Below are 14744 nucleotides of genomic sequence, written 5' to 3'. Positions count from 1 at the left end.
TCCGTGCCCTGTGATCTTTCATGGCAGACCGATGGGAAATCACGGATTGTGTGAACACGTGATCTCAGTGTGTTGTCAAACTAATCATTGGTTGTTTTCCCCCCCACAACAACATTCCGCTCATTTACACACACACACGCACACACACACACACGCAAAACAATGTCTCCCACCGCGTGGCCATTTTTTGCCGAGGTGTCGCGCTGGGGTCCGTTCTCAGTTCACTTTGACCAGGGCAAAGCGTAATGAGGCCACCGCAGCCATCCGCACAGTATGATGTCGAGCAATTAGTATTAGCGCCATGTTTTTTTTTTTTGCACACTCTTTGACACATGAAATACAGGAAGAATAACATAGAACAAAAGCAAAAGAAAGGGTGGGGCATGTTGCGTGGAGAAAAGGGCATCAAGTGAAACCGAAGAAGACGAACAGTTTTTCATTTTGTCGAGTGACTCAATTCGTTGGGCGTTTTACATGTGTGTTGCAACTCTTTGAGCTTGTCCACCTGCTCGATCCTTTCTCGTCATGTCGTCAGTCGGGGCCAGGCGGCATCGCCTTGCCCCCGGGCTGCCTGCTTAGCAGCTGTAATCGTTTTCTGGATGAACTTGGAAAGAAGTTCATGTCGGGACACGAGCGAGGAAGCTGAGCCTCTTGTTTGCGGCGACGCTGTCTTTGAACTGCCTCCGGAGATCTCAAGGCTAAGGCCTGTCACTTCCAAAAGAGCCAGTCTCTGCCGGCGAGGGAATGTGCCGGGCATATTTCACCCCCAGACAGGAGGTGCACGGCGGCACCACATTAAATCTCGCCACAGTGAAAGTCGAGTTTAGTGAGAGCTGGCGCAACTTGTTACGGCACACGATTGAAATCAGCGATGAAGAACATGTTTCTTCCCAGGGGCCATTTGCGCTACCTCGGTGGGCTCAACTACTACTACAGTAACACTGTGGGGGTTACGTTCCAGACCATCCGTCACGATAAGTGAAATCCGCAGAATAGAAATATGCTATTCAAATACTCTGTGCTTTTACAGCTTTTACAACACTTACATTTTTAAAGGTCTTTAAACGCACTTTTAAAATAATACAAATATAAAAACACGTAATATACCGGGAAAGGGGAAGAACAATGGATAAGAAAATATTATACAAACAACATAACCGATCACTCTGTTCCCACTGAACAAATCACAACCACCCCCCCTAAACTACTACCGTAATTTTCAGACTATAAGTCGCGTTTTTTTTCATAGTTTGGGTGGGGGGGCGACTTATACTCAGGAGCGACTTATATATGTTTTTTTTCACAAATTTTTACTTGATCATTAACACATCACTTACTTACAAGTATAGTTGACCACTTCACATGCTTTGATATCTTTATCTTGAACATATTCAAAATGTGAAAAATAGAGAGAAAAAAAATCAAATAAAGTAATTAACACTTTAAAGCGCCATAACCTCTGGACATGTCCTCTGTCACCAGGATGACATAAAGGACGAGAAATTTGATCGATGGATTTAATGATTTGGAGTGACACAAATGGTTTGATAATATTGTTGTTTATGTGATAGTTATTTAAAATATAGTTTATATATCGTTGTATGGGCCTGTGGAATAATTTGAACTGCGGCGCGGCACACGGCATTGTTGACAAAGGACGATCGATGGATTTAATGGATTGGAGTGACACAGATGGTTTTATAAACCTGTTATTTATGTAATAGTTTTTTTTAAATAACTGAATGTTACGTCAGGCCCGTTCTCAGCTCCTCGTTTGTGTTTGTCACATTAGCATACCGTATCGTTTAGCCTGTTGTTGCTCGTTCATGTCTGTTCTTGGTGTTGGATTTTGTCGAATAAATTCAGTCCATGAACGTGCATCATGTCCTCCGTTCCCGCAGGTGGCAGTACAGGCAGCCAGCAGACCGTTCTCCATGAGGAGCAGTAGAAGATGCCGGCTCTGCCAGCACTGCTGCTGTCAATACACTTGCTGTCCTTCCTGCTGCTAGCCAACATGCCGCCACGTTCGCTCTGTCAGACTCACGTGCTCTCTGCCGTTCGCTTGGGTGAGTTTCAGCCTCCAATCTTTCAAGTGGCGTTTCCGGGACAGCAAGTCAGGGTACATCTGTCTTTCCAAGATGGAGGAGAGAAATTCTTAACTTTGCCATGCAAAACTCTGATTCATAACATATTTTTCCCCAAAACTACCTGTGAATGACGACAGCGGGGCAAAGTTAAGCTCCGCCTTCATCACAAAAATTTTAGGTCCAATAATATGTGAGAAAACCGCATTTGCATCACGAACCACATCAGTTGGCGAGGCCTGTCCGCTGCTAGAAAAATATCAATGATGTCGATTAATTATCGATTAATCGACTTGAAAAACCTTCTGAGCCTTAACCTGCACTCATGTAGCATTGTTCTTTGTTTTTAAACCATTAAAGTTCTCGGTTTGTTGAAAATTAGGCCCCGGCAGAGTAATTAGAGTAAAATACAGTGCTGCCGAAAAGGAGCAGTCATTTTTCCACCTTTGACTCAATCTCAAATAAATCATCTTATGTCGTTACATTGCTACAAAGACAACAATCGCTCCACCTGCCTTGCGATCTAGCAATCCATAGATGTTCTGAGAGAAAACAAAGTAGATTTCGTAACATTGAAAACTGGATCCTGCCGACTTTTGACTTGTCATCTTGTGTCTTCATTTAGCTTTGTTTTTTTGATAGCAATAACGACAATGTTGAAAATTGGGACCTGCCACAGCGCCGAGAATGAAATTTGTGGCACCTCTAGCGCTGTAAAATAAAAACAACTCAATGGCTTGACTAGCAAGCTGGTCCACTCAGCATCTTTAAGGGTCCTCAATAACGATGCCACAGCATTGCGGCCTCTTAAACAAGCTTTCACGAGGTGCGTCCAACAAGATGAAGAGTCATTTTTGCCTTAATGTGACGGCTTGCATATCTGATTTCCTACCTGCTGCTGGGATTGAAACAGCTCTTTTGTAATCAGCCTTGCAAAATGTCAACCTCGCAAACAGGAGCAGCGAGCAGAGTTACTTTGAGTCGCCGCTATTTTGGGCCATCGCTATCATTCTTCAATCTGGTCGAGGGAGCGCATCACTGCCTCGAGCAACTCAACAGAACAGAAACAGTTCAAGCAGGAGGCGAGACTGAAGACAGTCCAAAATACAAACAGAGCTTAGACCTGGAAGGGCAACTTCAAAGCTGAGGGGGAGGGGGGGGGGGCTGGGGTAGGGGGGGGCACATACAGTTGGAACTGAGACCCCTATGCCGCCTGGTGGTGCTTGGTGATGTCACAACTAAAAACTGCAATCAGCCTCTGGGTATTTGCAGTTCAGCACCCAGTGATTCAGATTTTTTTTTTTAAAACAGATCTGAAATATATATTGTACTAGTTTGTTTTCTTTACATCCCCATCTCTCGCTCTCTGTCTAGCGGCCATTTTGGATGACCAGTCTGTGTGTGGGCGCGGCGAGCGTCTGGCGCTGTCGCTGGCCAGGGAAAACATCAACAGCCTGATGGAGGGCCCGGCCAGAGCTCGAGTGGAGGTAGACATCTACGAGCTGCAGAAAGACTCCCAGTATGACACCACTGACACCAGTGAGTCGTGCTCTCATTCAAAAAACTCAAACTGTTCCGCTGTTGCTCAACTTTGATGAATGAAGGCGTTAATGCAGCTCTGGCTTTGGCAAATGGTAAAAAACCACCATTCTCATTAGCACTGTGTTTCTTCTTTCCTTCTTTTCTTAAAGAAAGGCTGAAAATGACACCGGGAGCAAAAAAAACACTCTGCTTTTTTCTTTGATGGTCTTATGCTAATGAGGTTATATGTTCAGTGGAGAGTGCTGCTGACCCGCCAAGCCGGTCTCATTAAAAGCAGTGGACCAGTGCCCTCCAGGAACAGCGCTTTCTGTCCGCCACTGCACTCTCTAAAATGCCCATTTTGATAAAAAATGAAGCATCGGTGCAGGCTTGAGACTCCCTTGCTCCAATTCTGATACTGTGGCTCTCTGACCCTGCCATCAGCCCCTGGCACAATGTCTACTTGTGCATGACAACGCTTGTGTACATATGTGCGTGCAGCTGTGTGTGTGCGTGCGGCTGTGTCTTTGCCCGATGGGCAGGAGACTCTGACTTGTTTGCTCAAAGCCATTTTTTTGGCAGGGTCTTTAGATCGGAGAGCTCTGTCATCTTACAGCTATGACTGTCTGAAGTGCGCGCACGTAACTAACTTACCGACGTATACAGCAAGCACCAACATATACTACATTGGCCCGTGTCACTACGGGCTAGTGTCATTTGAGCTTCACAAATCCCACTAAAACAATGATAGGTTTTCATTATTCTGACCCAGCCACATTCATAGCACAGGATGGAGAAACTATGTGAATCCCTTGTCTTTTTGCTTAGCGGGACATAGAGCTGACTGTCATCAAAGGAAATCCCAAGTTTCCTTTAAACGGAAGCAAATAGAATAAAACAGCAGGGGAACGTAAAAGGGGAGCCGACAACTACGCGGCTCCAGGGCTGGTGCTATGGCAGTGTCCAAGAAGACGAGGAAATCTGCTCCCCTTTGGGCTTCAAGTCATTCGTTTGGAAGCACTTTGTAATTTCCTAAATAAAGAGTTTTCAGTACCTTGTTGATTTTGCGTATGAATTGTTATAAATCAGGATATTGTTCTATATCGATCGTAGAGCACTATATCGTGACGTATCGTGAATGAATCACAGCAGGCTTTAAGATATCGGCAAATATCGTATTGTGGTTCTTTGTATTGATATGATATCGTATCGTGACAAAACCCGCGATTTACACCGCTAGCGTGGCACAGTCCGAATCGGACAATGCTTGTGTGTATTTGTTTGAGGCCGGCGCGCATTTAACCCATCCCCTCAAACTCATCATATTGATCGCACTCTTGGCTGGCCAACTGCTCGCACCGATAAGCTCTTGGAGAAGTCGTTAGCTGACGGTTCGCAAACTTTGTTTCCCTTCACCCTGCACTGTGAATGTTTACATGCGAGGTCAAAATGAAAACAAACAACAAAATTGTCACATTTTATGATAAGAAATAAGGCGTTTCAAAAAACGTCCTTGCAATATAACGTTGTACATTTGCTTCGGACAGTCAGCGGCCTGGCCACCATTGAGTCCAATCAAGCCCTTTCAACCCTCAGACTGAAAAGTGAAATACAACAAAACTGTATTTGGGTTATGATCCTTTGAAATATGGCTTGAGTGAGCCCGGGTATCACACCGGGTTCTCAAAATAGATTTTGTTTGATTTGACAGAAAAAGCCTGAGAATTCTACTTAAGTCGTGTCCATTCATGTCCTGCCTACAAGCTCGACTCGGCTCGTTTGACTCCCCTCACAGCGGTCCGTCTCATCTTGTGAGATAAAAGCGCTTGTTGACCCGCAGCTTTGGCTCGAGCGATCTCATTCAGGCGTCACTGACACGCCTTCGAGCCGGTTGTTGTTGTTGTTTTCCTCCCTGACTCTCAACAGGCTGGACATAACAAATTGTGTGGCATTGATTCATTTGGTTTTGTTTCTTTATTTGCTCTGCCTGGTGACGCAGGTCAGAAAGTGATCTCCAAAATCAGAAGATTTGGTCCGTCATCTGTTTTGGATGGCAGAGCTGTTATTCGGCAAACATCTGCTTGTGCGTCCGCTGGCCGATATTGGGCCTTCCTTTTAATTGCGTTTGTCAGGTGGACGGCGTGAGCGAGCGTGAGAGCGCTATCGATCGCTATCGATCGCTATCGATCGCTATCGATCGCTATCGATCGCTATCGATCGCTATCGATCGCTATCGATCGCTATCGATCGCTATCGATCGCTATCGATCGCTATCGATCGCTATCGATCGCTGCTTGATGTGTTTTTTCCCCACTGCCCATTTGATTTTGGCCACGAGAAGCCTCATTTTCACTCCATTGCGTGAGTCTTTTGTTCTTCTAGCTAACTTTTAAGCATTTATTAGGCATTTATTGGGAGAAATCAATCATTATAATAGAACTTCCACTTACAAAGGATGAGTACTTTGAGCCAAAGCATTTATTAAAAACAGGGCCACTATTTGAGGATATGAAAAACTGATTGTTTTACTTAATCTCCACAATGAACAAAAACACAAATGGAGATATGTACCTCTCATCAAAAGCGTTTTTTTGATTCAGCTCTGGTGTTGGCTCTCATTACTGGCATGCTCAGTTGTTCTCTTTTTCTTGTGCTGTTGAAGTTACAATAGGGCAAAACACTTCAAGCAGCTTTAGCAGCGGTTGTTGTCCTTGGGGGCGCTCCTCCTCGCAAATAAATCAGATTACAGACACCGGATTTCACTGCTACGATGGGATCAATGGATGAATTCCAAAACTCGAACCCCGCCTGGATTCGGCAATGGCGTATGTATCTCACGTTTTTTTGGACCACTTTCTCCCCGCAGTGTGTCAGATTCTACCCAAAGGTGTGGTTTCGGTGATCGGGCCCGCCTCCAGCCCCGCGTCCGGCTCCACTGTCAGTCACATATGCGGTGAGAAGGAGGTGAGTGAGTCTGCCACGTGAAAAGTTGGCAAGATTATAATATTATTCTCATACTATACCTCCTCGCCCTCCGCCTTTCAGATTCCGCACGTGAAGATCGGTCCAGAGGAGACGCCCCGCCTGCCGTACCTGCGCTTTGCCTCGGTCACCTTGTACCCCAGCAACGAGGACCTGAGTCTGGCCATCGGGGCCATCCTGCGCTCGTTCAGCTACCCGTCGGCCAGCTTGCTCTGCGCCAAGGCGGAATGTGAGTATGCGCACACCCTGAGGAGAAAGAAATGCCTCCCTATGTCATGCTAAAGTAAAGGTAACACCATGCTGCCAATGTGGCAACTATGATCAAGTCACTTTATTTATCATGCTAGTGCTAGTTTAAAATTGCTAGCACTACTATATTCTATATCAGTGGCGGGCAAATTTTTGACTTGCGGGCCGAATTGGGTTCTAAATTTTGACCGGGGGGCCACACCAGGAGCAGATGGATGTAGTGTTTGTGTGAAGTAATATAAAAGACATGTAAAAGTCATTGGGTAAAAGGTTTTGGCCTTTAGTAAAGCATGGATATAAAAAAAAAAGCTTTTTGAAAACAAATGCATTTATTAACAGCATTAAAAAATATATTTCACCAAAAAACTGCTCTTAGTGATTCTCATTAAATACAACACTGTTATTATGAATAACATTTTCCATCACTTCAGCGCCTGCAGGTCAGATTTATGAAAGATGTTTATCTTATGAGGCAAAATCACATCAAACGGCAAACATTCTGACCAAATACATCATCTTGAAGAATCAGTGAAAGAATACATCTAAATAAAGTAATAAAGAAATCAAAACGGCAACATGGTGACGAATATCTGAAAATCAGAGCAGAGCTTTAACTCACAAACACCTGGTTGACAGAGGTGAGGAAACGGGACACACTTCCTTAAAGTTGGCCTTAAGAACTTTAAAAGTTAAGATTAGTCGCAAACAAGTGGTGCATCAATGTCCTTGAGCATCCTGCGTTGTTTGAAAGTGAGATTGGTCGCTAGTTTCAATCCCTGCTATGTGTACAAACCATATTCAAAATGCATTTTTTTACAACGAAGTTGAGAGCCTCCCCTTCATTTTCAGTGGGAACAGTGTTGTTGGTCTCCCTTTTTTGCTAGTGCATCATAGTCTGAAGTAAAATCTTTTTGTGGCAATTCTTGGAATAGAGCCGAGGTGTTGGTGTGTTAACCTAGATCTGTGATGGGTTGATGTAGATGTTCATGTGGCTGAACGTCACGTCGCACAGGTCGAGCTAAATTGTCCACTCTTTTTTAAACACTCTGCATTCAGTGTCCACCTTTCTTTTCCTTGGGCCACTCATTTTATTGGAAGGATTCCAGGGGGGCGGCTCGGTGGGGCACTGGGTAGAATGTCCGCCTCACAGTTGGAGGGTGCGGGTTCAATTCCACCTCCGGCCCTCCCTGTGCGGAGTTTGGATGTTCTCCCCGGGCCCGCGTGGGTTTTCTCCGGGCACTCCGGTTTCCTCCCACGTCTCAAAAACATGCTTGGTAGGCCGATTGAAGACTCCAAATTGTCCCTAGGTGTGAGTGCGAGTCCAAATGGTTGTTTGTCTCTGTGTGCCCTGCGATTGGCTGGCAACCGGTTCAGGGTGTCCTCGCCTACTGCCCGATGACGGCTGGGATAGGCTCCAGCACGCCCGCGACCTCCGTGGGGACTAAAGCGGTTCAGATGATGGATGGATGGATTCCAGGGGAAGGTTTGTGGGTGGCTTTAGCGTAAAACTGTATCTGAAAGCTCAGCGCGCAAATTACGAGAATGCAGACGTCACAGCCCACACTCTAAATTCTGCACTAATAGAAATAGAGTGCGGCGTGTCCGTACTACTGAAATACGTACACGCACTTGTGAATGTGCACTGAGCTTTCGGACACAGCTTCCGGTAGTAAATGCGGGCGGGCGGTTCCCCATCTACTGGGAAAATTATAAAAAATATTTAAATTATTTAAAAAAATGTTTAATAATACAATTTATTCAAGTTTGGCGGGCCGGATGTGGCCCGTGGGCCGTAGTTTGCCCATTCCTGTTCTAGATGCTAGCTACTGTACATTTGTGACCGATGAGTTCCAAAATGTGTTACTTAAAACATTCAGTTCAGTTTACAAAGGTGAAGGTGTCTCTGGAGTGGATTCTTTCATATTCAGTTCTGAAAATCAGCAGGTGTCCCGAAATTGAAGGGCCAGCAGGCCACTTTTGTGCTGCCTGCCAAACTGTTGTACAGTTCTGTTTTCAATGCAGCGCGTGACTGATTTTTAAAAGCGTGTTTTTCACCGTTTGGACAGCAATCATAAAGTTGAGCTCGTGCTGGAGGCTTTTTTTTTGTTTTACTTATTATACTTGCATGCGCATCCTCCTGGGAGGCTTGTCAGGCCGCACTCATCAAATCATAGAAGTAATGTTGGAATGTTTTGTTTTCGGAAGGGAAAAATGACGAGGCTCTCAGACAGCGTCAGGGAATTCATATGTTCATTTTTGAAAGAGCACATTATTGATTGATTATGCAGTGGCTTATCGGAATCAAAGGATGGACGGCGCGCTGTGCTGTGCTGCGCTGTGGCCGCCCACGGAAGTGTTTGGAGGCCTCCGGGAAAAAAAGCATCACACAGAGCTGATCATTATCCTCGGGCGTGAATGGAGGGAGCCGCGAGGTGCTTTTTCAAATTCTTATGGACCCGGCGCGCCATTGACTTCCAAAAGCTTTTTCTCGTGCCTCTTTGAGCTCTTTCTCTCCTTTGCTCCGCAACGTATCGCATATGTTTTTTATATTCCGATGGCCCTTATGGAGCACACGCTGCAATTCCCATCCCTTCTCTCCAATTCTCTTTTTTTTTTCCCCCACGAGGTTATCACACGGGAAGCCGGTGACCCACTTGGCTGTGCTATCTTATCGCCATGGCGGCAGTTGCCATGGCTGCGGGAAAGGTGCTAACTGCCATTCAGCAGCCAGCTTGTTCCACACTTGCGCAAACGCGGCGTGGGCGTACGTGCGCTTGCCGCTCGCGCTTCTCATTGTCCTGCTACGTGATGCGTTCGTAATTTGTTTGATTGCTTGCTTGCTTGCGTGCTCACTTTGCCCTGCGTTGGGGCAGACATGTGTGTGCATGAGTGTGTGTGTGTGTGTGTGTGCGTGTGTGTGTGTGTGCGTGTGTGTGTGCGTGCGTCTATGTGTGTGCGTTTTGGATCCAGTGTGGAAGGTCCACTTTGATTGAGAGTGTTTTTGGCCATTTGTTAGGCTGACGTTTGAGTCACTTAAGATGGACGAGGGGGGGCTAACCTTTTGGCAGGCGGCTGTTATTGACGCAGACGGCAACTATGAATCGTCCTCGCAGGGACAAATGAGAGCAAACTTCAAGTGGGGAGAAGAACACAGATGACGTTGCACTGACGACTTGTTCCTGTTCTATGGTTGCAAATTGCAATCACAGTTCCTTTTTGTCACATTTTTCCTCAGCTCATTTCCTGTTCTAAGGTTAGGACTGCATTTTCACATTTGCTGCCTTTCGCTTTCATGCCCCGTTCTATGGCTTTCCCTCTTGGCTATCGCTGTTTTTTGTACTATGGTTCTCATCCTATCATCCGTCATCGCCATCCCAGGACCCATTAGAATAGTTTGCATCGTGCTCCGTTTTAACATGGCCGGCCGCCGACAGAAATTAATCCCCGTTTGCTTTGTCAAATGTGAGCGAATTTCGGGTCATTTCCAACGCATCTTTTCTTTCGCTGCGGCCGGCTACCGACGCTCTATCGTGAGACTAATTCCATTAAGCGGTCGGCGGCGACTCAATGAGGTGGAGGACGGCGAGACGATGAATGCAGAAAAACAGAGAACAGGAGAGAGAAGACAGCTGAGAAAAATATGTGACGTGAGCAGGCAGAGGGAGGGAAGAGAGGAAGCTGTAAAGTGCATTGATTTTTCTCCCCTCCTTGCTCAAACTAATTAAAGTTTTGGCCTGCTTCAGTGATTACCCCTCTGCTTACAGAGGCTTTCTCCTGCCGAAGGGCTCTATCCGCTACCTCTCAATCCGGATGCGCGGTGATGCCGCCCCGCTCCTCCTCTGCCACTTATTTACATAGCTGGGGGGTGCTTTACTCTCGCATTACTATGAGGCGACGCGCGTCGGCAGAGTCGACTTTGCGGTCAAGGCTCACTCCACATACGGCGTCAAATGTGTCTCGACTGCCACTGGTTATGCTCATTACCCAAACCAAGAAGTTCGTGTGAAGAGCGAGAATCAACCTCAAGTGCACACATTCCTGTCTTTCTGCTCCTTTCTTCAACTCGGCTTTCGGTTTTCCCTGTTTGCCTTTCAAAAAGAATAATCACAGCAGTGCTCAGAGGAACGAAAACTGTAATTGAGCTGTGACATAAACTGTGAATTGCAGCACGCCTGAAGGCCTCCTTTGAGATGGACATTTCTTTTCTCCCATTGCGTAAAATTGAAATGGAAGCTGCTGCCATTATATCACCGTTGTTGCCCCTGTACAGACTGCTCATTTGCACCTGCTCGACTCAAAAGGACGGAACGACATAGAAATGTCGTACATGACAGTAAGCAGCAGGAGTCTAAAAAGTGAAAGTCGAGCGTCTTGCAGTCAAATTATTTTTTATTGAAATATTTTATACAATCCAATCAAATTTGCCTTTTTTTCCCCCCTCTCCTGTTGCCATGGCGACCCTGGATCTCTACGGTTACACTTGGAAACAATAAACAAGCCAAATAAAACAAGGCACCCTAAATCATGGTCTCAAATAAATCCTTCAAGAGGAATAAAATATTGACTCTTTTTCACAGCAGCTCACAAATCAGTTTTCCAGAGCTGTCACGAAGCAACAATTATTTTTACTGAGCGGGGAGGTTTGAACACACATAAGCCCCGAGCCCAGCAATATTTCACCGTTTGAACGATCCCTGCGAGGCAGCCGTCGCTCCGCCTGCCGTGCGCTGATAGAGACATTGATATGCAGCCTGACACGCCGCGTCGCTCTGCCTCAGGCCTGCTGAGATTGGAGGAACTGGTGCGGCGCTTCCTCATCTCCCGCGAGACGCTGTCAGTCAGAATGCTGGATGACAACCTGGACCCGACCCCGTTGCTGAAGGAGATCCGTGACGACAAAGTCGCCACCATCATCATTGATGCCAACGCCTCCGTCTCCTACCTCATCCTCAAGAAGGTCAGAGCATACACGCGCACACACTTTTTTTGTTTCATGTCAGCCAGTCTCTGCGTGAGCGTCTGGGTGTTGGCCGTGACTAACAGCAGCTTCTGTGTGAGTGAGTACCTCCCAACACCTGTGGAAAATTCATCACCACTTGTAGCGTTTATTGATCCTATTTCAGCTCCCTGTAGGTGTCCGAATACCTTTGTCCATATAGTGTAAGGACTTAGTCTTATTGAAGTTTTTTGTCTAGTGCTTATTCTTTTGTGGGGTGTCACAAAAGCTCTTGCCATTGTTCGTGCAGTGTGTAAAGCTAATCTGGTGCCCACGGCAACACTGTGGGAGTACTTTTATTTTTGTGTGTGTTTGTGTTCTCGGTGGGAGGGCCAGATCCTCAAGTGAGCTCATCATCCAACTAGAGCAACTTTTTAACTTCCATGGGCTCCACGCTTGCCCCAGTAAGCGGATGGAGGTCTAATTTTACCTTAGCGGATTTTTACCTTGAGGGACCATCGTGATAACGGGACTTCGGAGCAGGAATCGTTCCGCAGCTCCGTGAGGACTCATTCAGGGTGCGCGGCAGAGCCGTTGCGCCCTCCGGGGGCTGTATGTTTCCCGTGATGTAAAACAATGATTCGACTCGCCATCCTTTCCCGGCAGCATTACTTTCCTTTTTTGCTCCCATCTCTCGTCGTATCACCCACCTGTCTCTTTGTCATTGTCCTCCCCCCCCTCCCCCACCTTTTCTGCCGCAGGCGTCAGAGCTGGGCATGACGTCACCGTTCTACAAGTACATCCTCACCACAATGGTAAGAGTGCAACCTTCATCTTTTTCATGCATTCGTTTAACTGTTGTCCTCATTTGGAGCCTTGCTGGCTAATTTAGAGCGCCTCATTGTAGCCCACAAGTGCGCACCTGTCAGACAGAGTAAGAAGAAGAGTATGGAAAGGGAAGGTGTTCATTTTAAAAGGTGTCAGCACAAGATAGAGGCTAGTTGACGGCGTCACATCTGAAGTATTTTGATTGACAGTTGACTGGTAAGCGTGACTTTGTTTCATTCAGCACGTAGAGGACGGCTTGATTTTTGTCGATTTTGAAACCTCCTGTACAGTACTTGCCATTTTTTTGTATTATTTAAAATGTAGCCTGGATGTTAACAGCACTTGTCCCTGTGGTGTGGCAAAATCCAAAGACTTATTTAGTTTCACTTTACACTGACTTTAAAGTCAAGTGCAGTAAATCCCGAGTGTTATTTATATGAGCTGTAATCACATTACAAGTGCAGCAACCCAAGTGCAGATTTGACATGTGCAATATTCCCACGATGGTGACAAGCGCAAAATTGCTCACAGGATCTCGACTGATTACTCGGGACAGTACCATCAAACTTCATTTTATTCACTATTAATTCATATTTTGACTTTTCTACTTATTGAACTGCCTGTTGGCCGTAATTTTCAGATGCACCTTTTCCTTGTTTGGGTTTGTGCACAAGAAAGACGATCAGGCCACGCTTTGGGGGAAGGCTGAGACGCGGGAACGCACAGAGGACGAGCCAAGCGGTGCCGACGCCTCCCCCCCTTTTTAGCATTTCGATTAATGTGTGCCTTCATGCAGCCTTCACTCCGCCGCCTCCTTACATTCCCTCCCTTGTCCGTCCTCCGTACGTGCCTCACATGCGATTTGGATGTTTACGTGCGGCACCGCGCAAAAGTCACTATTAAGATGCAAAGCTCTGACAAACGTACACCGCCGTTGAGCCTCTAAAGATGCACTTCAAAAAGAAAATCTGCTTCAGATGCTTGTCAAGCTCCGGTTTGTGCACGTTTTGATCTGTTCTGGGGTCACAAAACTGTCTGAACGGCCAATGCTTGAAGTCAGTACGGTTGTGATTCTAGGGAGTTGGACTGTCCCATTCAAGCACTATGATGTCATTTCAATCCACAGCAAGTGGTAAAATGACTGCCATCTGTGATGGCTATATTTCGCTGATATTCCACAAACGCAATATGAATCTGAATGCCGTTTTTGGACCAGTGGGGCCGCATGGAACATATTAATTAATATGTTTAGCTTAATCTAAAGAATATTTTAGATATATTTTGAATTCGTATTAAAAATAGCTAACGAGCCAAGTTAGCTAGCGCACATTAGCCCATGAGTATAGGTAAGGTTTCTTGCGCTTTCTCAAATTTTTGCGACCATGTGGGGATGACTAACCACAAAATGACTACTGTCAAAAAGGTTGTTCAAGTAACAGAGCAAGTCAGATATAATAACAGTAGAGCGGCTGCGTCAGCAACCTGAGTCACTGTCTCACTCAATTGCTACTTATCTCCTCTTCTTGTTGTCAAAGCCCTTCTAAGATTAGATGTTGTCACTTGCTGGCACTGTATTTTCGTCATCCGGCGTGGCTTCAAAGTCTCTGCGGCTTCTTGTAGGACTTCCCTCTCATGAGGCTGGACGACATCGTGGACGAGCAGTCCAACGTGGTGGGCTTCTCCATGTTCAACACCAGCCATCCCTTCTACCTGGAATTCATCCGCAGCCTCAACCTGTCATGGAACGAGGGCTGCCACCTGTCCTATCCCGGCCCGGCGGTCAGTCCCTTTGTACGAAAATGGGTTCATACCAGGTCTTGCTCACACCTCGAACTATGCTGAAGTCATATTCTCAAAACTCTTTTTGCAAAGCTCTTGGTGCCATGCCGTTAATGAAACAGCTGACTAAGCGGTTTTAGCGCTGAAGATGACACGTTTCGTTCTGTACCGATCCATTTTGAACAAAATAGCATCTGACCTAATGATTTTTACTTGTTAGTTATTTTAACACTAAAACTCCGTATTCATTTTATACTACTTGAGTTTTTTTCACCCACAGGCACCATCTCCAATACGCTGACAGTCAGCGCCTCCCCCTGCCTTGCACATACCCTCAAAAACCGACTCTAATTAGCAGCCACTAA

General features: G+C 46.1%; 1 protein-coding gene across 4 annotated transcripts in view; it reads left to right on the top strand.

Annotated features, from left to right (window-relative positions):
• Positions 1 to 14744, top strand: part of grik5 (glutamate receptor, ionotropic, kainate 5) — an 82349-nt gene that overhangs the window by 49335 nt on the left and 18270 nt on the right. For all 4 annotated transcript variants that reach the window (XM_061289274.1, XM_061289272.1, XM_061289273.1 and 1 more), the window contains 7 exons: positions 1902 to 2066; positions 3459 to 3623; positions 6472 to 6569; positions 6651 to 6816; positions 11615 to 11793; positions 12534 to 12587; positions 14221 to 14379. In XM_061289274.1, coding sequence (XP_061145258.1) covers positions 1952 to 2066; positions 3459 to 3623; positions 6472 to 6569; positions 6651 to 6816; positions 11615 to 11793; positions 12534 to 12587; positions 14221 to 14379 — 936 coding nt within the window. In that variant the 5' untranslated portion in view covers positions 1902 to 1951. The remainder of the gene's footprint in view (positions 1 to 1901; positions 2067 to 3458; positions 3624 to 6471; positions 6570 to 6650; positions 6817 to 11614; positions 11794 to 12533; positions 12588 to 14220; positions 14380 to 14744) is intronic.

This window comes from Syngnathus typhle, linkage group LG10 (assembly GCF_033458585.1).
Source record: "Syngnathus typhle isolate RoL2023-S1 ecotype Sweden linkage group LG10, RoL_Styp_1.0, whole genome shotgun sequence".
Lineage (NCBI taxonomy): Eukaryota > Metazoa > Chordata > Actinopteri > Syngnathiformes > Syngnathidae > Syngnathus > Syngnathus typhle.
This window is presented reverse-complemented; position numbering and strand designations above follow the sequence as displayed.